The sequence below is a fragment of the Lacerta agilis genome, chromosome 10 (assembly GCF_009819535.1).
Source record: "Lacerta agilis isolate rLacAgi1 chromosome 10, rLacAgi1.pri, whole genome shotgun sequence".
Lineage (NCBI taxonomy): Eukaryota > Metazoa > Chordata > Lepidosauria > Squamata > Lacertidae > Lacerta > Lacerta agilis.
Genome location: NC_046321.1, coordinates 63,856,883 through 63,882,357, shown reverse-complemented (window position 1 = coordinate 63,882,357; position 25,475 = coordinate 63,856,883). Strand labels below are relative to the sequence as shown.

The 25,475-nt window shown below is 41.0% G+C and overlaps 1 protein-coding gene across 4 annotated transcripts in view; it reads right to left on the bottom strand.

The window, feature by feature from the left end:
* Window positions 1-1,114: 1,114 nt before the first annotated feature.
* Window positions 1,115-25,475, bottom strand: part of SRPK2 (SRSF protein kinase 2) — an 80,371-nt gene continuing 56,010 nt past the window's right edge. Inside the window, exons 7-17 of one of the 4 annotated variants that reach the window (XM_033163510.1) lie at window positions 24,431-24,537; window positions 23,662-23,827; window positions 21,534-21,559; window positions 19,616-19,862; window positions 18,478-18,966; window positions 12,894-12,994; window positions 12,688-12,795; window positions 8,759-8,828; window positions 8,017-8,109; window positions 7,510-7,602; window positions 1,115-2,702 (exon numbers count right to left, since the gene is read on the bottom strand). In XM_033163510.1, the coding sequence (XP_033019401.1) occupies window positions 2,518-2,702; window positions 7,510-7,602; window positions 8,017-8,109; window positions 8,759-8,828; window positions 12,688-12,795; window positions 12,894-12,994; window positions 18,478-18,966; window positions 19,616-19,862; window positions 21,534-21,559; window positions 23,662-23,827; window positions 24,431-24,537 (1,685 nt within the window). In that variant the 3' untranslated portion in view covers window positions 1,115-2,517. The remainder of the gene's footprint in view (window positions 2,703-7,509; window positions 7,603-8,016; window positions 8,110-8,758; window positions 8,829-12,687; window positions 12,796-12,893; window positions 12,995-18,477; window positions 18,967-19,615; window positions 19,863-21,533; window positions 21,560-23,661; window positions 23,828-24,430; window positions 24,538-25,475) is intronic. The other 3 variants (XM_033163513.1, XM_033163512.1, XM_033163511.1) reach the window with 3 other exon arrangements.

Here is a 25,475-nt window from a genome sequence, read left to right as displayed (position 1 = left end):
GCAAACTAATAATGAGGATATGGAAGAGACTGCAAGCTTAAAAAGTTCCTCCTCCACCCCAGTGACTACAGGAGCTATGTTGTCACCATCCTGTACAGCAGGCATGTCCAACCAGTAGATCCCCGGCTGATCCTGGTAAATCACGGGATCCTTATCAATTGTGGTATTAAATGAAGCTTACCAAAAGTTAACAAATAAAAGCTGAAGAAATCTGGGCAATCCTACCCCCCAAAAAGCTCAACAACTCTGGGCTCAACAACTCTGGGCAATCCACCCACCCCACGCATGCTCCTCCTCTCTCCAATGACAATGGGTAGATCACTGCCAGTTTTTTTATACTGGGAGTAGATCCCAATCACTTGGGAGTTGGACGTGCCTGCTGTACAGGATGCATTGTTAAAGCTGCTCTCCAATAAATCATTCCTGCTTATGTCCCATATATGAGCCTAACACTGAAGGAAGTTCAGATTCTTAAATCTCAGGGTTGTGGGTTCAAGCCCCACATTGGGCAAAGATTCCTGCATTGCAGGGGGTTGGATCAGATGACCCCCCTGGTCCCTCCCCACAATTCTATGATTAGCCAGAGCTGTTATTTCTGTCAACAGGTCTATAGAGTTAACTTACCTGATTAGGATTTCTTCCACCTATTGAGAAGAATGTCTGTAGGGCTATCAATCTACTTGTAAATTTTGCAGATTTATGTTAAACGGTTAAATTAGACCATTTATTTGAACGTCTGTGCACAGCCCTGCCTCTCCTTGTCCTGTAACCTGAAATAATTTAAGAGACTTGCCACAAATGCTTTTTGCAAATGACCCCTGCAATTGAAAGTATCCCTTGGTTACTAGTGACGCATATAAAGCCGCTGCATTAAACAAGGCCAGCCTTGCGGACTGCTGCTCTTTGGCTTTGGCACATGTGATTTGGGCAGCGATTTTGCAGTACATGTCTGTTATCTTTTTAAGCTGCTCTTTTCTTCAAAATGAGGCATTTGAAAAGGCAAAGGGGAAAATATTATGCAGCAGGAGGCACTGGAGGACATTTCCAGGGAATAGATGACTCTAGGGAACCATGTGAATTCACGGCTATCAAAACATTCCAGGGAGCAGTACAGTTCTGGAAAAACAACCACTTTAATAAGACAACTGCAAGCACCTCAAACAATTGGTTATTGTTACAACACGGGGGGTATTGTCTCACAATCTAGTTATTGCAAAGGCATGTGAATAAATTTAAAATGGACAAAGTCAAGAAAAAGTGGCACCATAATCAAAGTGTAAAACCAGAAATAAATTTACATTCATTCCACGGACTTCTAAAAGAGGCTAAAATACACCTCCATATTTTACATTCTAAAATCTGTATTGCCTATGAGTTCTCTTTTGGAATCTACTTAGCCTTTTTGTATGAAAACACTTAAAATTTTGTGTGCAACTTACCAAGGAATATTAGTTCCTCAGTATGTCAATTCATGGGGGGAAATAAGCTAGTGCAATTTGTTTTAGAAACATGTAAAGCTATGTATGGAAGGTGCACGGGTCTTTCACCGTAATGTAGATTTTGCATTTATTCTGTCCCTTTTCCTCAAGCGGAGCACCTTTTTTCATCCAATGTTAATAATTCTGCACAAAAAATGCTGTACATGTGCTTTTAAAATTCTTAAGCCTAGCACAAAAACCATCCTTATGAAAAAAACAGTGCCATGTTTCCATGCCCTTACCTCACAACTGTAAAGCAAATGACACTTCTTCTAAAAAGCACTTAGATATATTTTGTCCATCTGTCCTTTGAATTGAAAGTTTTAGCCTTCCTTCAAGATGCCTCCTGGAGAATGAAATCTTGTAAATTAGAGCCACTTCATTTCCGGGTAAAATGTGGTCACCTCTATAGAAAGGAAAGTTTTTGAAACTCCTGAAGCAGTTTGAAATCCACTACATGCAATTTGTACACTACAAGTCACTCTCGATTTAATAGCTTTACTCTGAAAATTGTGTCCCCGTCCCATTTTTAATGGAAATAAACATTTACAAGGTGCATTTACATACACTATTTTACAAGAACAATGTCCCTTTGCCCAAAGAATTGTATGTTTTCTCAATTCTGACTTGATAATGTCTCACACTTGTAAATTATATAATACTCAGCTAAAATATTTTCCATAAATAGTTACAAAACCCGCCAAAACACATGAAGGGAGAAGAAAGGATGTTCTGTCGAAAAAGTTGATGTCTGAATGCCACACAACACAAGAAACAATGCTTAAAGACACATTAGTAAGTGTTTTTTTTTCTGCAGAGAGTCTGTAAAACTACTAGCTGAAGACAAAAAGACTACCCTCCTCCCAGGAGCACAGTGCACAAAAAGCATAATGTCAAACAGTACCTCAAAGCAAAATAAAGATCTGGGTTGAAGCCAGCTCATTTATGATCCTGTTAAGTGAATTTATAACAGTCACCATTTAAGTCTGATGTTAGGGGGAAGCGGGTGCTGGCCCAGCGTTTGTGTCTGGAGATTTTACTACGAATTCAACCAAGGGTGCCGAAGGCATTCGCCAGCTGAGGCTCGCTTCTCCGGAACCATTTCTAGCATAGGAATCAGAAAATCTGTAAACTCCGCGGCATCTTCCTGAGGCCAGCCGTACTTCTCCACAAGAACATCGAAGAGGCTCCAGGGTTTCAGTTTGGTAATGTGTCGAAGTTCTCCTGCATTTTTATTTTTTTTAAAAGTGGGGGGGGGGGAGGAAAAGGAAGAAAAAATAATTAGATATGGTGATACTAGTCTCGATTCTCAGGAAGATTTAGCCTGGCCGTGGAAATCTTATTCAGTAGGCAATAACAATAAATACGCTTTCGTACATATGTTCATTCATTTGGGGCGTTGGGACCATCCTATAGACAATTAATCAAGTTAGGTAACGTTTGATCAAAAACACATATTTCATACATACACATTTTTGAACGGATTAAATTTTTTTTACCCAAACCTGTGAACATGCGAGGACATTCTTTTTCTTCTGTTGAGGACTGCATTTCCGCAAGGGTATTCTGTGAAATCTGCATTGTGGCAGGACCAAAGCCAGAAATGGGTGGGCTAAGGTCCATGAACGTGCTGGGAGCAGCCCTCTTCTGTCTCTCCCCCTCTTCCTGCCTGCCAAGATCGCTCTTGCCAAGAAGACTCATCTTACTGAGTGTATGGCTTAGGGGGGGGGGGTTGGACTAAATGACCCTTGGGGTTCCTTCCAACTCTACAATTCTATTATTCTGTTGTTTGCAGAGAACTTTTGAAATGAGGCCTAGGGTCAGAAATTGCCTGCCCCAGGTGTAAAAGCTATAGACTTCAAAAAGATCAGGCACTGGAGAACATCCGCTGGTTGACAGGCACCCATGGTTTGGGGAAATGGCCTTGTGGGCCAAAATGAACACCCTGTAGATAACGTCAAAAGTCATTAGCAAGTTGGAGGAACAGCTGCACAGCAGAGAGAGTTTTTTGTACCTCTGCATGGTGCTTTCAAAAACAAAGAAACCAACCAGGGAAGGGGGGTTGCACTGTAGCAGTGGAGAGGAGGAGCATAAAGCATAAAAATCTAAAAGCAAAAAGATGCACAAAATGGAAGGGCCTTTGGACCGGAGCTGGGGGAAGCGTAGCTGAATTTCCATCTTTTCAGAAATGGCACGTGGAGATGCTCTTGTGTGGTAAAGCGCTAAGGCGCCGAGCTTCTAAAGAATTAATTACAACAAAGACTTCCGAGAAGTTACTTGTCTCTAGTGATGTCACAGTGACAGAACCCCCCTGGAACTCACATTCCACCAAGTAGAATGTGCAACAGCTGGATGGAAAGGGAATCTGATATACACCAAACACAAAATATTGCTATTTGAACGATAAGGAAGCAATGTCTTGAAAGACAAGGAAACAAGCTCATACCAAGAACAAACCTAGTTGGTCCCTAAGGTGCTACTGGAAGGAATTTTTTATTTTATTTTGTTTTGCACATGTATTGTCAGTCAATAATTTGGTAAGGCCCCAAGTATTTTTTCCAGTTTATGTATGCAGGATTCTGTTTAATCAGCAATCAAAGTTATCAACAATATCAAACTAATTTGAAATGTTTTGTTTTGGATTGAAATGATTTCTGCAGACACTGAGCTTCTCTTAGAGTTGACCTCTCCCCTCTGCGCACCCCCCCCCCCACTCCGGGTATATATAAGCTGGTAGACTAATCACATTTGTCTGTACTGTATAACAAAACTTGTCTTATGCCATCATCCTAAGAATTCTTTAGCAAAACTTTTTACTCAGTTAGTAGTCAATCTATCAAGGTGTGAAGTAGGAAATTTGATCGAGCGAGGGAAAGGGGAATGAATCTGAAAAAAGAGACTGGAAGTGGCTGCTGCGAACAGGTTCAAGTCAGCCCTGGGTACCTAATTCTCACTACTGTGAGTTATTTAACTAAAGCAGCTGAAGAAGTGCAGAACTAGATTGTTTCGGATTGGTGGTGGGGTAGAGGTTGAAGCACTAATATAAGCAGCAGAGGACTGCAGTGGAAGACCCAGGGAGGCAACAGGATGCGGTCTGGGTTAGAGCATTTGAATGAGTAAGGTTTATTATTATTATTATTATTATTATTATTATTATTATTATTATTTTAACATTAATTCATTTTATTAAGCTAACAAGTAAGTTTTGTTAGGAAATACCAGTGTCATAAAGCATTTATTATTATTATTATTATTATTATTATTATTATTATTATTATTCCCCGCCCACCTGGCTGCATCTCAGGACTCCATTACAGGGAAGGATTCAGCACTGGTGTGAAACCTCAACAGAGGACGGGACATGATTAAAGGGAGTCGAGCATCATCTCTTATGTGGCAGGGGCAAATCAAGGCCCTTGAAAAGACATAATTGTACTGTTGCTCATCTCTTCTTTAGCAACAGGTTAAGGAAGTGTAACGAACAGGATAACCTGTGGTATACATCCCTCCGGCTATAATTATACAAGGGAACTTGGCATTCTTGGCAATATGTCATTGTCTATAGCATGTTTCAATTACGCAATAAGCTTTATCGAAAAACATTTCAAGAAATTTAGTTTGCCGAAAAGGCAAAAGCCACAAGGGGGCAACCTACAACCAGGTTTCTGCCTTCAACTTATTTCAAGCAAACTACATCTCTTTCATTCTTTCACTTTTCACTGGAGAAAATGAAAATCCCATTTACCTAAGTAACGAAGAATACTCTTGGTTGTGCTTCACCTGTTTTTCCACACTCTTTCTTGGTTCAAATTTGTCTGAGCTACCCATGAAACTCATGAAATGCTTGGTTCAAAGCTGAAACAACTCTGTTCATAAAACAGATTAATTTGTTTCAGCAGAGCTTACTCTCGAGGTACGGTATGCCCAGAAGGACATTTGAATTTTGATCTCTATGTATGGTGCATGACCTTGCGCAGGCTTCACAATCTCTCCTCTCAACCAGCCCTCTCATCCGCCATGTCACTGCAGAATGCAGTGTAACACAGAGAGAGGAAACAACACTGTTGAAGACAGGAAGGGTGTGTGTGTGCTCATCAGAAGTGTTAGCCCAGCACAGTGGCTAAGTGGTAAAACTACAAAAGAGGAAGCCCCAAACTAAAAGCCTTGCCAGGAACTCGATAGATCTCATTCCCCCCCCCCCATCAACAATATTAAGATAATCATACTGATTTGCTTGCAAGAAGAAGAATGTTTTAAGGATTACAACAACAGAATCTGCTTCAACACACATGTGTGGCGCTGTGGGCTAAACCACTGAGCCTCTTGGGCTTCCTGATCAGCAGGTCGGGGGTTCAAATCCCCACGACGGGGTGAGCTCCCGTTGCTCTGTCCCAGCTTCTGCCAACCTAGCAGTTCGAAAGCACGCCAGTGCAAGTAGATAAATAGGTACCGCTGCGGCGGGAAGGTAAATGGGTGTTTACACGCGCTCTGGCACTCAATGGTGTTCCATTGCACCAGAAGCGGTTTATTCATGCTGGCCACATGACCTGGAAAACTGTCTGGGGACAAATCCTGGATCCCTCGGCCTGAAGCGAGGTGAGTGCCAGACCCCATAGTCACCTTTGACTGGACTTAACCATCCAGGGGTCCTTTACTTTTTTACCTTATCTGATAATGCTGGTCCCTGTATGAAGAGAGAACTACATCCAGGCCTTTCTTTGCCTGCTTGCCTGAGCACCCTATTTGAATGTTTACCACGTGAATTCTTACACCTCTAGTTTTCACTATGCAACAACCACCTTCCCCACAGCTCAATTCTAGAGCAAAGCAATATGTACAACGCACATCTGTGCTCTTTATCAATTATATAATGTACAAGTTCCCAGTGGGTTGTGCCAAAGATTGCCTTTTATTGTTCAAAGAACTGCCAGAAAGAAATATAAGAAGCACTACAGCTTGATAATAAAAATAACCTGATTTTATGCAGGACACCTACACAATGCAGATGTGGGGGACCCGAGAACAGCTAATTCAGCCCAGGGTTACACAGGGCCAGGCATGGGTATCTTCCAAAGGCATATGCATTTCTTCCAGTAGCACCTTAGAGACCAACTAAGTTTGTTCTTGGTATGAGCTTTCGTGTGCATGCACACGAAAGCTCATACCAAGAACAAACTTAGTTGGTCTCTAAGGTGCTACTGGAAGAAATGCATATATGCATATATATACTGACTATGGCAGACCAACATGGCTAGCTACCTGTAACTGGAACTATGCATTTCTGTATCAGTATTTTGTCACACAGCAAACAACTATGATTTTACTTAAAATCTGAGTCGAACGGTTTTTGAAAAAAGGCTTTTAAAGTATTTTTTACTTCACTTCCCTCTCCCAGTCAATCAAACAGAGAGTGGAGTCCTGGCTATTTGTATTTAATTGCCAAATTCCAAGGCTGAACTTTTGACTCGCCTCTGCAAAACTTCCTCCAATGACTTTTGTCCCTCCTGTGCATCGGAACCTCTAACACCAAAAGCATCCAAATGACAACATAAAACACAAAAGAGATCAAAATACTTGTTGTTCTTGTGGAAAAGCAACAGCACTTTGGGCACGGACTTCTCAAATGGTTATATCATTTCTAGATTCAGTAGCAGAATATCCAGAATATCCTTTTGTGGTTAGAGCTTGAACTTTTTTTTTTTTTTACTTGCTACATCTATTCAAGTATTCAAGATAAGAAGGCAACAGAGCATCTTAAATATGTTTTCTTTTGTGTGCTAGGAAACTATATTAACTCCTTTATTGATTTCAGATAGAATAAATGGAACACTAAGCAGATATATAAGCCCAATATTTTGGATATTCAACACACATGATAAAATAAACCTGAATTCCCTGCTTTTTACATTTACACATCTTCTTTAACATGATGTTTAAAAGCAGCCAGACTCTTCATTACCCATTAAAAAGTGTTCAGTGTCTTCTTTGAAAAGAGCAACAGTTTAAATTAGGTTTGCAGAAATACTGTTACCTTTTTTGGTGAAAAACTCCTTGGAATATTTCCCCAACATAGCGTATTTTCGAGGGATTTTCCCCAGCAGTTCAATGATCAATGCTATGTGATCTGCATTGGAGAACATTTCCAGCAAAACAGAAACATACAACAGTTTAATCAATACATTGCATGCACACACCAACACTGGCCCGGTACAGACAGAAACAGACAAGTCCTTACTGAAAGAAAGCAGAAATGCTATTCGGTGTGAGGGTGAAAGCTATTCACTTGTAAGACAATTTAGAAAAAATAATTTGTTTTGCCGAAAGAAATAAATTACAAGGTGATTGCACTGTTTGTTTTTCGCAAAGTGAAACAAACAATCTGTCAGTGCTGCTGCTTTTTTCCAGCATTTGTTTTGCAAATAGAAATTGTCTGCAGTGTCATCTTGCAAAGTGTATGTTAGCTGTACAGGCTACGATGAGCTACTGCCAGTCCACTTCTGTCTGCATCACGGCACCTTTCAAAAAGAAGAGGTACTACCTCTGCGATTGAAGAATTCCCGAGAATATTTTCCAGAAAGAGCAAAGTGCCTTGGGATATTGCCTAGCAGCTCTATGATGTGTGCTATGTGGTCTATGGAGGAGAGAGAAAAGGGCACAGGAATGGGGAGGGCAAGGGAGAGGATGGGATAAAAAGAGGAGGAAAGAAACTGGAATTAGTTAAAAAATTCCAAAAAAAAGTTCCGAACACAACAATGCTTGCAGAAAACCCATGCGGAGGTTTCACGACCAGCAAAAAAGACTGGCATCGTTCGTAGCACTTTGAAAGGAAAACCAAGAAACTGATGCCTGTGTTGTTACTGCTGCAAAGGATGTTACAAGCCAACAAGCGTGGAAAATGGACAGCTACATGGGTGTTAATTGTGGCTGCTGGGTTGCTTTTCATTTAGTAATCAGCTTTCACAAACAGATACACGTCAGTTTTGCTTCCAAAATGCTGCAATTGTGTTTCAAAAGTCCCACACTCAGATGCAGATCTTACAAGAGATTAATCCTTTCTTCCGAGGCTTAGGGAAGGGGACTGTTTCTGCTGTGGGGAGACTGCCCACCTACTGCTACTGGCGGGACTTTAAACTAAAGAGAAAAAAATGTGGTGTTTATATTCCGAAATGAGAACCTTTCTGTCAGCAGACTACTTGAGCAAATAAACGAAGGCCTCTTCACGTTCTTCTGCATCTATAAAGAGGTGAAGTGAAATATATAGATGGTAAAAAGATGCATACCCTCGTCTCTGGAATAGTCTTCACCAGAATGCGGTTCAAACAGATAATCACCAGTCGCGAGCTCAAATGCCTATGATAAAACAAGATATTGATGGGAGATCCAGGTGAGACAGCCTCAGACTTACTTCTACAGGTGATAATGATTTTAAATGCACTTAAGTGATAATGATTTTAAATGCACAGAACAGGGGGAGGGGGAATTCCCTTTGAAAAGCAGGTATCTTGCTATATCTCCTTCTGGGAGTCCCCCTTGCATTAGCATGGAAATATGGAAATAACAGCCACTCTGTACTTTTAAGTGATGCAAAGCTTTCCCTAAGACACAGACACACACACACACACACACACACACACACACACACACACACACATGCCCATTGTCTCTGCAGAGCAAAATAACAAAACCAACCCCCAAAAACAGAGTCTGCAAAACACTTTGCCTGCTAAGACTATATTTACGCAACACACTTAACTGCGTAATGCTCACTGGGGCAAAGCAGGTTCAGCATATAACACCAATCCTGGCGTGACTGCAGGCTGCCAATCAGCTCCCAACCACAATTAAAAGTCCTTGTTTTGACCTAAAAAACCTTAAATGGCTCAGGACCACAATAACTCAAGGACCACCCCTCTCTATGTGAACCGTCCTGGACCCTGTGATCATCATCTGAGGCCCTTATTCTTGTGCCTGCTCAAAATGTCTGGAGGGTGGCAACACAAGAACGGCCTTCTCTGCGGTGGCTCCCTGTTTGTGGAATGCTCTCCCCAGGGAAGCTTGCCTGGCTCCTTCATTACATATCTTTAGGTACCAGACAAAAAAACATTCTCTTCTCCCAGGCCTTTGGCTAATTTAAACAATCTGTGCCCTTTTAAACTCAATCAATCTATTTTATTTCAGCTTTAAGCTCATAGAAAAAACAAAGGCAAATACAAGGGAAATACACACGCACTGTTTCGATTTAAAATTGGTAACAATAAAAAGACTTATTAAGCATGTAAAATTAGATAAATATTATAAGGAGAACCCTTTTTAAACTGTGTGGGGGGTATTATTTTGTTTGTTTCTGTGTTATGTTATGTATTTTTGTGTTTTTAATATTGCAAACCACCCTGTGACCCTTGGATGAAGGGTGGTACATAAATTAACAAATAATAGTAATAATAGTAGTAGTAGTATCAAGGAACTAAACAAAAATTGCTATTTTGTGGAAGTTATGAGATTCGTCTGCCATGAATCCTTATCCCCCTTAAAGAAGTAAAGTTCCTCCAGTTTCTTGGGAGGAACTCATTCCTGCCTCCGGGGGGGTTGGGCTAATGACCCTTGGAATCGCTTCCAACTCTACAATTCTATGAATCTATGAGAGAAACAAGCACACTTAAACCACCTTAAAAGAAAACAACAGCAGCTATAGCAACCATTTTCATTAAGTTAGAATTAAGTATTCCTTCTCTTCATTTATTAAAATACCAGAAACCTCCAGAAGTCTTGGGGCCAAGGCTGTTTTCTATCTCACAACATCATCCTGAGCACAGCCATTGAGACACATGCGCTCTGTGCGGTTACTGTGAAGCAAGGGCTATGCACAATATTGGGGACATAATAACAAGATAGAGACACGAATTCACTATTCAACAGCATTCTCCCTTTGTGTCTGGTCATCCCATCGGCAGAATGGAATCGAACCACACAATTTAGTACTGTACAGTATCTTCTTTACTGGTGCGTGCCTAAACTGTCTTTTGTTTGTAACTTAAAAATAAAGAAATAGACCCTATGTGGGTGGTGGTGTTAAGCTTCTTTAAGTTATCATTCGATTATCTGAAAAATCATTTATGAGCCAAGGCAGAATGCAACAGCAAAAATAGCTATGTATGTTATCTTCTCTCTCAATGGCCAATGAATACATTAATGCACCAACGAGAGTCTGAGGGTGGAGCTGCGATCGCCACAATCACTTGCCCTGGCTTCAGGCCAAGGAGTCTGAATAAAGACAAGCAATGGAATCACAGCTCTCACTCCTGTTCCCAGCAGTGGCACAGGCAAACTACCGGCAGATGTGGCGAATTCCTACACATCATGGATTTCCAGCTGGTGTAATGACATACCTCACAGGACTGTGCAGTCCTTTCCCCAGGGAAACACCTCTTTCCCCCTCTTTCTTATGAGCAAAACACAGCTTCATAAAATAACAGGGACTAAGTCAATGACAGTGTAGTTTCTGACACATTCAGCCCAATTCTGCTTTTCTGTCACAGTGGTTGCCATTATATTCCTCCCCCTCGGGGTGGGGAGAGATCGATGGCCTCTGCTTTGACCACTAAGCAGACAGGGGCTCTCGGTAACATCCACATACCACATGTATGGAGCAGAAATAGCAGAAGAGATCTAAGTCTGCACGTGTATCATGACAAACCAATATTACGTACATTCCCAGTTACCGAACAGGTTTTTGTAACCAGGGCCCGTTCAGGTAAACCATGTTCCTTCTTAAGAGGGTGAGAAATGAACTAGGACAGACTAAGCAATGCTTGCCACAGATCTCCATCTAGGCATTTTCAATGGCAACACAACCATTCACAAAAATCTAGTGTGCTATATGGATAACATGGCTCCAACAAGACTCACAAAAACTGGCATCCATATCACAGCACAGGGCAACACTGTGGTAAACAGAACAGCTTCAGAGACTGCGGACTGATGTGCTCACTCTTTGGCTATTGTGAAGAACCCTGTCAAAAGAGAAGCTTTCAGAGCATCAGGTTTCTTCACAGTGACGCAGCACACTCAGAAGAGAGGGAGACTATAGCCTGATTCCACTCCGTAAGCAAAGGCTAGCCTGCCCTATGTCCAACTCACAACACATTTTGTTATGCAGCAGATGGTGGGCACAAGAGTTTGTCCCTTTGCATTTCTCAGTGCATATCTACATAGATTGTTGGATCCCATGCAAGGAGACGGAAGAAGAAGAAGAGTTTGGATTTGATATCCCGCTTTTCACTACCCGAAGGAGTCTCAAAGCGGCTAACATTCTCCTTTCCCTTCCTCCCCCACAACAAACACTCTGTGAGGTGAGTGGGGCTGAGAGACTTCAAAGAAGTGTGACTAGCCCAAGGTCACCCAGCAGCTGCATGTGGAGGAGCGGAGACACGAACCCGGTTCCCCAGATTAGGAGTCTACCACTCTTAACCACTACACCACACTGGCTCACAATAAATTCAACAGCCACTTGTGGGAATAAATTCAACAGCCACTTGTGGGTAAGAAACAAAACATATGCAGGTAAGGCCTAACATAAATGGAAGGCCTTAGGTCTACTCCTAGATCTGTCCAGCCTGACTTAGCGTAATTGTGCTTATTTGCCTGCCAGACATTACATTTGGGAAACACAGATATGGTAACAAATCCACTTACATAATTTTAGCTCCAACCCTACATTTGTTATAGGTGACACTGAAATCACTGGGAACAGAACAATACATGAAATACAATTTATGAATCATTCTGAACCAAACAAATTGCAGTTTAATTTACACATTTAGCTTTGAAAATATAAGCTTACACTCCCAATATAATGCTATTGCACTGCAAGCCAATGTAATTATTTATAATGCACCACCTGTGGACTTGACACTTTGCAGCATAAACCAAGCAAAAACGGAAGAGGGGTTTCAAATGTCATTTGTAATGTGGGCGGGGAAATCCGCTGCACAGCAGACATTTGAAATATTCAGCTGGGCACACCTTAAGTAGCTCTTTAGATCCAAGCCAATGCTTCAGAACATAACCAGTCAGCAATTCACAATTATGATCACTTGAGCTATTACCATCCTGTCTTTTTCCATTTAACAACTTGGCCAGAAATCCTAATAATCTCGCTGTATTTTCAAATGAGCAGCGTAGCAATGAGGCACTGCGATCTCGTTCTTACCATGCATGCCGTACTCCAGATATCAGCCGGTGTGCTGTAACCTGCTCCTATTAAAACCTCTATTGATCTGTACTGCCGTGTCTGGATATCTTCTGTGAAGTGTTTATGCTAAGAACAGAAAAGACAGCAGTGGTAAGAAAACATTAGCATGTAGGTGGTAGACCAAAGAGCAACGTCTTAAGACACACAAAATAAGTTATACTTACCACCCAGCAAGCGTTGCCCAGGTCAGCAATTTTAACTCTAATTTTATCTGCATTTCTTGGATCCAGAGGATTCACCAGTAAGTCGGTGGCACGGGTTTTTGCTATTACAAGCAAAGAAGTAGTAAGAGTTAGTATCAATGGCATTTAATTCAGTTTCCACCTTAATGTGATTCTACTGGGCCTCTTCAGGTACAGCTGAAGTGGCAATTTATGCTATTAAGTGGAAAATAGCCATGAAGCTCTATCCCACTTGCCATCAATATCTTCAGCTAATTTCTAAAATTTCACATGCCTGTACAAAGGAGAATTTCACTGTTCACATCCCATACTTACACAGGGTGGTAACTTGTTATACATTATAATATGAAAGACACTTTCAAAATGGCTAGTAACTTATATAATTTGGCAGAATCAAAACTTGCCTAGAATATTCTCTTCTGTCAACACTTATATTGCTTAGTATTTCACACTGTCCCACCCCCTTTATAAAGTAAACCAACACACGGCATTCAAGGGAAAATTTATTAAGCAAAGATCAGGCAAGTGTTAGTCACAGATATAGCACACTAGTATCCTGCTGCAGTGGCGCATAGAGCATGAATTGATTTAGGGGCAAGCAACATCCTGTACAAGATATGACATGTTCATCTTGCTCTGCAACTTGTCAGCTTTAAATGATTACTGCAAGGACAAAAATCAAGCTCCCCTGTGTTTCATATTTCTAAAGTATCCATGGAATGAAAAGATACCCTCAAGCGGGGGGGGGGGGGGAGAGACTTTTTGCAACTCCTGATATTTTAGGAATCCTGAAGAGAGAAGGTAATACTGAATCCATAGGTGGCTCAGTGGTAGAGCACATAATTTGCATGCAAATGGTCCCAGGTTCAATCTCTGGCATCTTCTGGAAAGCTGCTGTCTTTCCAGAAGAAATCCTGGAAATCTGCTGTCATTCAGTATAGTAGATATTAACCTGGGTCACATGTAATGCTAAGTCACAGTTTGTTCAACAAACCAGCAGTTAATCACAAGTTGTCCCTTAGACAATCTATGGCTTGCTTCTTCAAAGTTTGATTCATTTTCAAGCTGCTCTTGCCTCATGCATCTCTAGCTTGGTTAGCTTTCTGGAAGAGGATGGCCAAACAAACCATGGTTAAGTAAGGTTCACACATATCACCAAGCCATAGTTCAAACAAACCAATGTTTGCAAACAATAGCTTCAGATCATAGTTTGTTGGCAGTAAGCAAATCACAGTTAAAATACTGAGCAGTTCACCTATAGAACCAAGCAACTGTTTAATAACTACATTGTGTGCAAACTAAGGCAATAATGTTTTTCCTCTCTCTTTGCCATCTAAGTTTAGGATAACCAACTGGTAACCCAAGAGATGCATGGGACCTCTGTCAGGCCCTTACCATGCAGGTACTCCTCTCAGTAAAATTCTTAAGCAACTGGGGCAAAACTCTTAAAGAGAAGGGACAGTAATGTAATAGCTTTGGGTGGAACTTACAGAAAGAGAACTTTAATTTCTGATCATCTTAGCCAAGGAGGATCAGGTGATCTCTGGCATGGTGATCCCTGGTCCCTGAAAAAACTTGAGTTTTAAATTTCTAAACTTACAATATTGATCTTTCTTATTCTTGCTGAGCAACTACTTCTGAGTGGGATTCTTCTATCACCTAACACTAGATCAACTGTTCCCTGATTATTCTAATTCTCATAATTCTGAAATTCATCAATATGACGATATCTATTTTCAGAATCTGTTTGCTCATTGACGATTATTATCAGTGGCTGCAAAACCCGACGACATTCCACACCCACACATGTGTGTAATCATTATTCACAAACTTTCAGCTACTGTCAACACCCACATACACCTTTCAAGCAAAGCTTGTTAAGACAAAATCCAAACAAGCTCTAAAACCTCCCCAGCTATTCATACAAAACTATTCATAAAGCAGAACTGATCCTACCAAGCTGCCAGTCCTAAATCTGAATGCATTTACTACTATATAGAGGATGGGTTTCTGGACAATTGGGGTGGGGGCTATGCTTTCTCTTTTATGCCCTTCTTCACATCCTGGCAAAGGAAGGGAGTTTTGAACTCCATGGTGCATCTCTCAGTCCCAATCTCCTGTTCTAATCTTGACCGTAAGTGGTTAGAGCTGCCTTTATCAACCTCAGGTCCCCAGATTTCTGGAACTACAACTCCCATCATCCCTGACCACTGGCTATGCTGGCTAGGAATGATGGGAGTTGTAATCCAACAACATCTAGGGACCAAAGGTTGAGAAAGGCTGGGTTAGATGCTTGATAGGGCAAATTCCTTCTCTCCCCTCTCTTTTTTCTTTTCCTCACCTCATGAGATATCCTCAAAATGTGGTGCTCCATTGAATTCAGAAGCTTTGTGCTCCATTGAATTGCATGCAGCTGTACTGCAATTTAAAATATTTGAGCACTTTTAAAACCACATTTTTATATGTTATAGGACTCCAGTTAGAAACTGCATGAACTGGTCTCTATGCTGCTATCTCCTATGACTGGGTTTTCCTACATTTTTCCATTGTTGTCTATAGACGGCTCTCACTTCCGTACCAGGGTTGATAGAATGGGTTCTAAAGAACCCATCTCCATCTCCGTCTCCTGGCTAAGGATGCATGAGGATGATGACAGCACTCTAAATCTAAGCCATTACATACTGCATTACTGACTATCTCATCATTCTTTAAAGTGTCAGTCACTTGAATAAAAACAGGTTTCATGCTCAAGACAAGATACTGAGTAGCTTCCCTTTTACCATCAGGTTATACAAAATCCAAACAAAGACCACATATTATGCATTTTTGCAAATTTCAACCATTGTTTTTAAATAACACCTTATTAATTCAGGATATCTGCTAAGCTCACATTAACAAACACATAAATACGAAGTTGCAGTACAAATGTACTTGATGATATGCCCTCCATTAGCACCGTACTGATTTGAGGCAACAGTGGCTCACAAGGCTGGAGTTTATAATTCTTCAAGTGTTTTGAATGAATGAAATGCATGATTGTTGAAGACCGTGCCACCCGTTTCTTCCGGCTTCTTGTATTTCACCAAGTATCCTTAATCTCTTTTTCAGGGATGCCGATTATGAAAGCAGTGATGCAACACTATGATCTGGGCTACCAGAGCAGTTTCAATCCCACGAAGAGGCTCAGCTGTACAAGAATATCAAGACATGGAGTGACTAGTGTTCTCATTAGGGCTATCCATTCCTCACATCTCCAAAATTAATGCTGCAAAGTGCTGGGAGGTACTTTGCCACAGACCTGTATCATCTGATCCAAGAAAGATTGGTGGAATGTAAACCAAGTCCCCAGGTCCTTAAACATTGAGATAAACTATGCTGATGCTTCGTTCATTTTGGCTATCCATGTTCCAGGTCTCCTTCTACTTTTATTCTCTTCCTTTGTTTGACCAACGGTGCTCAACACTCCTTCTTGGGTTGCTAGTGAAACTTGTTTATTGCATGGTAGAGGACTTCTGTCAATTCCTAGCTAGCCCACTGCAGTTCTCATGCCAGCCCAGGCTCCTCTTTTTCACATACAGCTAATATCCTTTGAACCATGTAGGAGGGAAAAGAAAATGGAAAATGGCATGTGTTACATGTAACGACGATAGTTATTGAGACATCTTTAAAGCATTTTCTTCTTCCCCCACCATCCTTTTCCAGCCCAATTATTTTTGAACAAAGCATAGCACACATTCAAGAGTGCTCCTGCATGACTAACAGAGCTCAAAGGTAAATTCATCCCAGCCCTAGCCACAAAAAACAGTTCTATTGTCTCCTATTCAGAGTGGTACTCATTAGGTTTATTCAAACTTTGAGGGGGGCAACATTTAATGGCTCCCCAAGCAATCGTTTTTAACAACATCTCCACTTCCCCAATGAAATCCCCTTCCCAGTCAAAGACCCTAGCCTTCAAAAAGTATAATACTACCAAACAGGAGCTGAAATTGTTGAAAAACAAGATCTTACCTAGATTTCCTGCTGGAGTGCAGATTTGAGTCAGTGTTTGGGATTAGGCTGGCTTGATTATCCAGGACTATGTCGCTCATTTATCTGTGTCAGGGTCAATTATAGGGACATTAGCAGACAAATGTACATCCTTGTCCCAAGTACTAGATAAATGTAGGGCTCAATGGAAGAGTTAGGCACACTGGCTGCCTTTTTTAATCACTGGAGCAACTGTATACGTTTCTTACAACGTTTTCACTACTTCGGATCCTTTTATTTTGTAATTGTAGACTGGAAGTGAGTATTTAAAAAGTGGGGACATTATCCATCCAGCATGAGGCATCAAGGTGCAGCTAAGGGTACTCTTTGCTAGGAAGACTATGACTGTCAAGCACTGAGGTTGCAAATTAAGTATATGGACTTCCCTGTGTCCAGAACTCTTTTTCAAGCTTTGGGACTGGAATTGCGGCTCTGAATTCTCTGTAGGAGTGGAGGGACACAAAAAATTATTTCCTCCTATCCCCCAAAAAGCAACCACATAAGCACTTACATCCAGAATAGCGTGCAAATCACAAGGCAAGCCTTTTGGAAATTCCTGGAGCGTCTGTTGTGCTGCACAGCTTGATATTTCACTCAGAGATTCTTAGCCTTCTGCTGGGATTGTCTGGTAATCTGGCAAACATCCTGCTTCTCAGCGTATCAGATATTTTTTGAATGGGATCTCTTTTTGGAAGTCAAGGTTCATAGATAACTGTATGTCTCCAATTAGCACTAAGGGTTCCGACGTCCACATTTGACCACTTCTGTTCCCCAGCAATGCTCGCTTTACTGCCTCCAATTTTTTATTTTTTTATTTTAAAACACTGTTTCTTTAGTATGGTTCCAACATCTAATACAGGCGAAACTTGTCAGGACATTAGGACAGAAATAAACAACAAGGAGAAAATAAGCAGCCCTAAATGCATATCCTTGTCATAAAATAGCTGTGAACCAGAATTACAGATGGCGTATTTTTCCAGTGGTAGAAGAGGGGAATCTCAAAACAACAAAACCTTGCCTTAGAAGAGCCTGGAAAGCAGCAAAATCAATTAACATCAAAGCTTATTGTCTGCCACATTCTCAAATGCTGAGATGGGATCCAAACAAAGAGCTACTTTAGGCATGCCCAAGAACTTGGAAAACCCCAGTGAGATTTGTTTACTTTTTTATTATTTCCACAGCAGGCCCTCATATCATGTCACTGCTTCTGGGTGCCCCCTCCATTATTTGCCACATGACTTGGTAGGTTGTTCAAGAAATACAAGCCCAAAAGGCAGCCCAGGTGCATAGGAAACAAATGGTTTTGTGGCTCCCAGGCTTAACAAGCAGTGCTGTGCTAATAAGAGAGCAACTCACTTCTAAAAATGGCAAAAGAACAGTTATGTAACGCAAAGTTCAACAATATGCACACAGAAACATTTTCAAGACATGTTTTCTATTCTCTTCCTCTCAATTTACAGTGAAGTACAGCAATGCAAAAATTAAAAATGGGTACACTTTAGAAAAATTGTCACAAAATTTCTTAAACCAAAACACTTACTTTTTGGCAAGTCTCCAGTACTGGATGCTGAAACCGTCCTGCTCCTATCATGAGATGGAGTACTTCCGTCTCTTTCAGTTACAGCAGATTCTTCAGAAACAGCTGAACCACAAGCTACAGAATCTAAAGCTCCAGAGAATACGGAAGCCGAGAATTCAGAAAACTGCGACTCGGAAATTTTATGACGTCCATTTGGCAATTCCCCATTAAATTGTTCATAGGAGCTACTATAGCTGTAATCATTTTTTGCATTTGGCTCATCAAGATTATATTGCTCAGTATTTGGGCATTCCTCCTCTTCATCATCTTCATCTTCAATCTGTTCTTCCAGCAAGAAAGGACCATTTGTAACGTGGCCATTTGTTTTGGGGGATTCTATCCAAGTGGGATCGGTAGATTCCGAGTTGACAAGTTCTTGTTCAACATCATCGTCTTTCTCTGTGTTTTCTTTTTCTGTATCTTCCTTTTCATCCTGATCTTCCGTTTCACCTTAGGGATTAAAATATATAAAGACCAGATTACATTTTCTCTCAGAAAATCATGACCTCTTAAAACCAAGTGGGTTAAGTATTATGAAGTATCATTTGAATTTTCAGTTTCAGTACATGTTATGTAACAATGCTATTTCATCTGAGTTAGCAAAGGCAAAGTAAAGGACTGCATAAATTTATGCTTATATAAGTAAAGCAGAAAGTCTTCTATAGCTTTTGCCTGAAGGGGTGCTATTATCTTGGGAAAAACGTTTGTATATCAATGGCTGGTTACTTCTACAGTTGCCCTCTCCAACAAAGATGTCTCTCCAGCATTTTATTTTGGCACCACTCTGAACAAAACTTAGTGTGCTAAGCCGGTTGGTGCACCATAATAGTAATGGCACTTATTGATTTCCATGTTCCTTACACCCTCCATATCAAAAAGCACCCTCCACTTGCAGCATGGAATTGGGGGTCTGCTCTTTGCAGAAAAGACATGCAAAGCCTTTTGCAGCTCATGGAATGAGTTTCATGGTTCTTTGCCTCTGACCGATGCCTTTATAACAGCACCCTACAAAACAGATGGTGCTCAGAGCATCGTTGCAACAGCATCTCTGGACACACTGCATCTTTTATATCAAAATTTAAGGAGACCCAACACTTACCATCCTCATTCCCAAGTTCTTCATCTGCTACCTCCTCTAACTCAACAGTTTTTAGCTTGACTTCTGGGTGGTATTCATCCTCTTGTTCATTGGACGATACAGTAGATGTTACATTTTCTTCTATTTTTTTCCTTTCGGCTTCTCGCTCCAGTTCCTCTATTTCCTGCAAACGCTTTTCTAGTAGCTCAGCCTGTCTCTTTTGCTTTTTTTTCAATTTCTTCTTTTTGTTTTTAGATATTTTTCCAATCTAAGAAATTAAACATAGCTAATTACCATTTATCGATCCTTACAGCCATCCAATGTGAAGGTTAGGTTACCCTATAAAAGTCTAGCATCTGTGAACTGAGAACACTAATGCATAGTATTGCGCAACTGACTTCCTATAAAACTGAAACTCAAGAGGCAACTCAGAGGATAAAGTAGCCTCAAGCTGTAATTACTTTGCTGACATAAGATATACAAGCTGAATAGAGAGGACCCATTATTTCTCACTATATAAACCACTGCAAGCACAGCATACCTATCTTTTAGTCTACAAATGGAACATATTGCCATCTGCACTAGACAAGTTAGTTGTTGGGTACAATTAAATGTGCTAGGATTATCCTTTAAACCCCCAATGAAAAGTTTATAGCTTGTAAATCACTTATAAAGATTTTAATAATAATAATAATAATAATATTTATTATTTGTACCCCGCCCATCTGGCTGGATTTCCCCAGCCACTCTGGGCGGCTTCCAACAGAAACCAAATACAACAATATCAAACATTAAAAACTTCCCTAAAAAGGGCTGCCTTCAGGTTTTTTCTGAATGTCAGGTAGTTGTTTATTTCCCTGACCTGTGATGGGAGGGCGTTCCACAGGGCGGGCGCCACTACCGAGAAGGCCCTCTGCCTGGTTCCCTGTAGTTTTGCTTCTCGCAGTGAGGGAACAGACAGAAGGCCCTCGGCGCTGGATCTCAGTGTCCGGGCTGAATGATGGGGGTGGAGACGCTCCTTCAGGTATACAGGACCGAGGCCGTTTAGGGCTTTAAAGGTCAGCACCAACACTTTGAATTGTGCTCGGAAACGTACTGGGAGCCAATGCAGATCTCTCAGGACCGGTGTTATGTGGTCTCGGCGGCCACTCCCAGTCACCAGTCTAGCTGCCGCATTTTGGATTAATTGCAGTTTCCGGGTCACCTTCAAAGGCAGCCCCACATAGAGCGCATTGCAGTAGTCCAAGCGGGAGATAACCAGAGCATGCACCACTTTGGTGAGACAGTCCGCGGGCAGGTAGGGTCTCAGCCTGCGTACCAGGTGGAGCTGGTAGACAGCTGCCCTGGATACAGAATTAACCTGCGCTTCCATGGACAGCTGTGAGTCCAAAATGACTCCCAGGCTGCGCACCTGGTCCTTCAGTACATTTTAAAGTACATTTTGCTAAATAACTGGTTTGGGGCCTGACTATCTGAAGGATTGCTTCCTCCCTGCTCAGTCCCTAAAGTTCACCTTCAGGGGCCCTTTGCTAGGTGCCCCCACTAAATGAAGTGAGGCAGGTGACTACTGTACTTTTGTATTTCATCATTAAAAAAAATATGGTTATAGCTTAAACAAGTGAGGTTTAGAAACCATGGTTTGAACTTGGCTTCTTTTAAACTAACCATAATTAAAGTCTTCCTTAGTTTGTCAGTTCGGATGGAATGGCAACCCACATGGTTAAGCAGAAGCAAACTAGAACGCTTCAGAACTCCTCCTCCCAGTTACACAGGAGGAAAAGGTAATGCAAGATTAATTTAGACAAAAGATCGTATTTATAAACCAAAACTGTAGTCAAATAAGGATCATGGATGAAATTTAAAATGCTAACCATTTTAACTTTCAACTCTTTAAACAGGAACCCTGACTACTCAATAAGAATAACACAAGACTACTTACGGGTTTTTGCTGTGGGGCAGTACTCACTAAAAAAGAAAACAAAAGAGGAATGAAACAAAATACTTAAGTGTCAAATTTATAAAGTGATATGTGTACATTCTGTGCAATGATCATAAACATCTTCTAATGAGAGGCTGGTGGTCAGGTACTACCTTAGATCATCTTTATCCAACCTAAAGTGTCTGGAGGAGGAGGAGGAGAATCTGCACAATTTATATGAGACTCTACAATCTTGTTAGGGCCAGGTTTTAAGCCCTAAGTAAGTTCTTCATCATGAACTAACAAAAGATGAAAAATATTGAAATATTAATCTTTTCCAACCTTTCAATGTTAAATTATTTGCTTGTAAGTAATCCAGTTCCTAGTTCGTCCATTTTACTGATACAGACTATAAAAACTTTTCAAGATTCTAATACTACCAAAGACTACTTAAAAGAAACATGGAAACAATGCACAGTGGTACCTCTGGTTACGGACGAGATCCATTCTGGAGGCCCGGCCATATACCAAAAAGTCCATAAAAAGAGGCGCCCTTCTGCACGCACACGCTGTGCGATTCAGCGCTTCTGCGCATGCAGCTGTGCTTGCAACCCGAAGATTACATATACAGAGGGATATGTAACCGGAGGTACCACTGTATTATTAAAATATTCCACTTACAAACCAGTCAAAGCTAAATTGGGGGGCTTCAGTTTAGTAAATGAGTAGTAAGTAAACATTAAAGGGCTGCACACACCCTAACATTACACTTAGATGTAACAGAATGCATGCCTTTTCTGAGAGACTACAATATATTAAGTGTGAGGAGTTAATACGGTCCACAGTATGAGATGGCCATTGCAAGGTGGCACTGACAAACTGACAAATTGCTTCTTTTTAAAAATATAACTGATTGATGTCCTGAATAATACACAAAATAGTAAGAAAACCAGTACAGCTTGTTCAGCTTATTTAATTAAGACTTCATGCATTTCAAACAGGACTGAACCCAGTTTCACAGCTCAAAGGCAATGAAATCTAAGGGACTGATTTGGTGTCTCATTTGCATGCGGCACTGTATTTTTCGCTCCATAGGACGACCGGACCATAGGACGCACTTAGTTTTTAGAGGAAAACAAGAAAAAAAATATTCTGCAGCAAGAGGAGCGGCAGCCACTTACACGCTGTGCACGATAGCTGCCCACAGCATGTAAGCGGCAGCTGCTTTTCTTTCCATACAGCGAGCAGGGAGGAGGGACGCATGGGGCTGCTCTTCAACCCCCCCTCCCCGCCCCTTTGCTGCTGTCAGTGGGGGGGGGAAGAAGGGCAGTCCGTAAGCAGCCCTTTTGGGCTGCTTGTGCCTCCTCCGCCCCCCCGGGAGCTATGGCTCCGGCGGCAGAGGCATCCCTCCCTTGTGGCTGAGGGATCCTGCTACCATCCAGTGCCTTTGCTCCATAAGATGCACAGACTTTTCCCCTTCCTTTTTAGGAGGGAAAAAGTGTGTCTTATGGAGCGAAAAATATGGTATGCATATCGCTCTCTGCACATAAAAGAAAATCCCCTTCCTGTGTGAGGAAGTGGGGTACAGAGGGCAATGTCTTTAAAAATGCTTCACTATATAGGAGTGCACACACCTAAAACACAGTTTAAAACTTAAAACTGGGGGGATGTTCCAGATCACATTAACTCCTATGAATGTTGCATTAACAGCTGGAAACCAGTACAGTGGTACCTCGGGTTGCGGACACGATCTGTTCCAGGGTGACGTTCGCACCCTGAAAATTCCGCAACCCGAGCGGCGATATCGCGCATGCGCAGACACTTCCGGGTTTGCCACATTCGTAACCCGCGCCGTTGACAACTCGCAGCAAACGCAACACGAGGTATGACTGTGTAAATAAAGCTTGTAATTAAGGTTTTTCTGCCTACCAAAAGTGCAGAAGTGTATGAAGAATTGCAGCACTCGGATGGTTTTGTTACGTTAAAATGAACACTTCTTATACATTATTCATATGCTAATAACATTCTTGAAGATTCAAATTAACCACGTTTAAATTTACTATTCCCATTAACTAAAACTAATTAAATGTTGCTGTGGCAAGTATGCGATCTGTTTTTACTTACTGAGCGTTTAAATGTACGGCCGTACCTGCAGAGCCAGAAGGAGGAGGAGCCCCTGCTTTTTGCCACTCCGTTGCTTCCGCAGCCATTCGACGCACATAGGTGTCATCCACACACATCAATATGTTCTCTGGCTTGATGTCTGTATGGATGATCTTGCACTTGCTGTGGAGGTAATCTAAACCCTGCAGTACCTGGTTGCAAACCAATAAAAGGAAGAATAATTTCATTACGATGAAAGCCTCTTCCATTCATTGCGTCACAAGAACTCAAAAGACTACATTCAGACATCACTTTAAAATACATACATACTTGGGAAGAAAAGTGACTAATCTAGTTCACAGAACTTCAGTTCCCATCATCCCTGACCTCTGGCCTTGTTAGCTATACCCCTTTGTTGGATTATGCACATAAACTATGACTAAAATATTCTTAATAAAAATATTAGGGCACCTTTTTCTTCTTTCGATCGGATGACGTATGTTCTAGTAAAATAGCTGGCACTTTTTCAACAACTAACGTCTTGTGAAAAAAGCATTTTTCACTTCAACTATATGCTGTTAAGTGATGAGATGAAATGCACACAGGATATATTTTAAAGCAATTGCTACTTAAATTGTTCAGACTTAAACAATTTAATCAAGCAGGTAATTGAAGGCATCACATGCAAAAGCAGATTTAGAGAGATTTCTTAAAAAAAAAAAATAGTCCTATCAACCTAGCTGGATAGTTATCAATTTTGCAAGCAGCACTGAAGTATTAGCACATTTGTAGCTTTGTTGCATTAAACACCTTACCTGTCGAATTATACTTTTCACACAACGGATAGGAAGGCCCTGGTAGTTGGACTTAATTATCCATTTTAAAAGGTGATGTCCAAGTACTTCAAAAACCATACAGACATCTGAGATTCAATTAAGGATAAATTGTAAGTAATTCAATGGCTTTCTAACCATCCTTACAAGACCACCACACAAGAAAATATTTCACATTTAAACTGAGAACATTATCCTTTGTTCTTGTGTAATGAAAGTTTTCCAAGAATATATTTCAATCATTTTTGTTTTCATCTTCTACTAGCAATTGGGGCTTCTCCTATGATCTCACCAATCCATAGATGGGTGGGCTATGCATACATAAACCAGTTGAATCAGATAATCAGCATATCCAGTTTTGACAGAGCCTATTTTGGGATGAAGCTCCTGTTCCCTACCCTCTGTTTCAGAGCATGGTAGGCAATGGTCTAGTGTAACACTGAACTATCCTGGAGAAATGAGAGGGGGTGTGCGTGGGAATGCTCAGTTCCAACCACTTTCCCTTAATCCTAGTTTACATTATGTCTTTACTGACCTTCTACATATTTTAGCAGTAGTCAGTCATTCCATTTTCAACCCAAAAGAAAAACCAAATCAATGTAAGCCTGCTAACTCATTCTCAGAGTAGACCCACTAAAATCAAGCAGAACGAAACAAAAAAAAAATCCTTCCAGTAGCACCTTAGAGACCAACTAAGTTTGTTCTTGGTATGAGCTTTCGTGTGCATGCACACTTCTTCAGACCATTAACTTCAATGGATCTACTCTTCTATAGCTAATTTTAACATGGAACTGCAACAGCAAAATAGAGAAGCCCAGAAGATCTTTGGGTTGTAGTCAACTTTTTTATTTATTAAAATAATGTGTTGGCGATTTTTACAGAGCGGAAGGAAAATTTATTTAATACGAATTTCACAGAGTCAACGTTGTCAGAAGAAGCCAAATATCCTAGACCAGAGTTTGAACTCATGTTCAGATCAATAGGTTTTTTAAAATCCAAACCAACAAAAATATACAGATAACTTCTT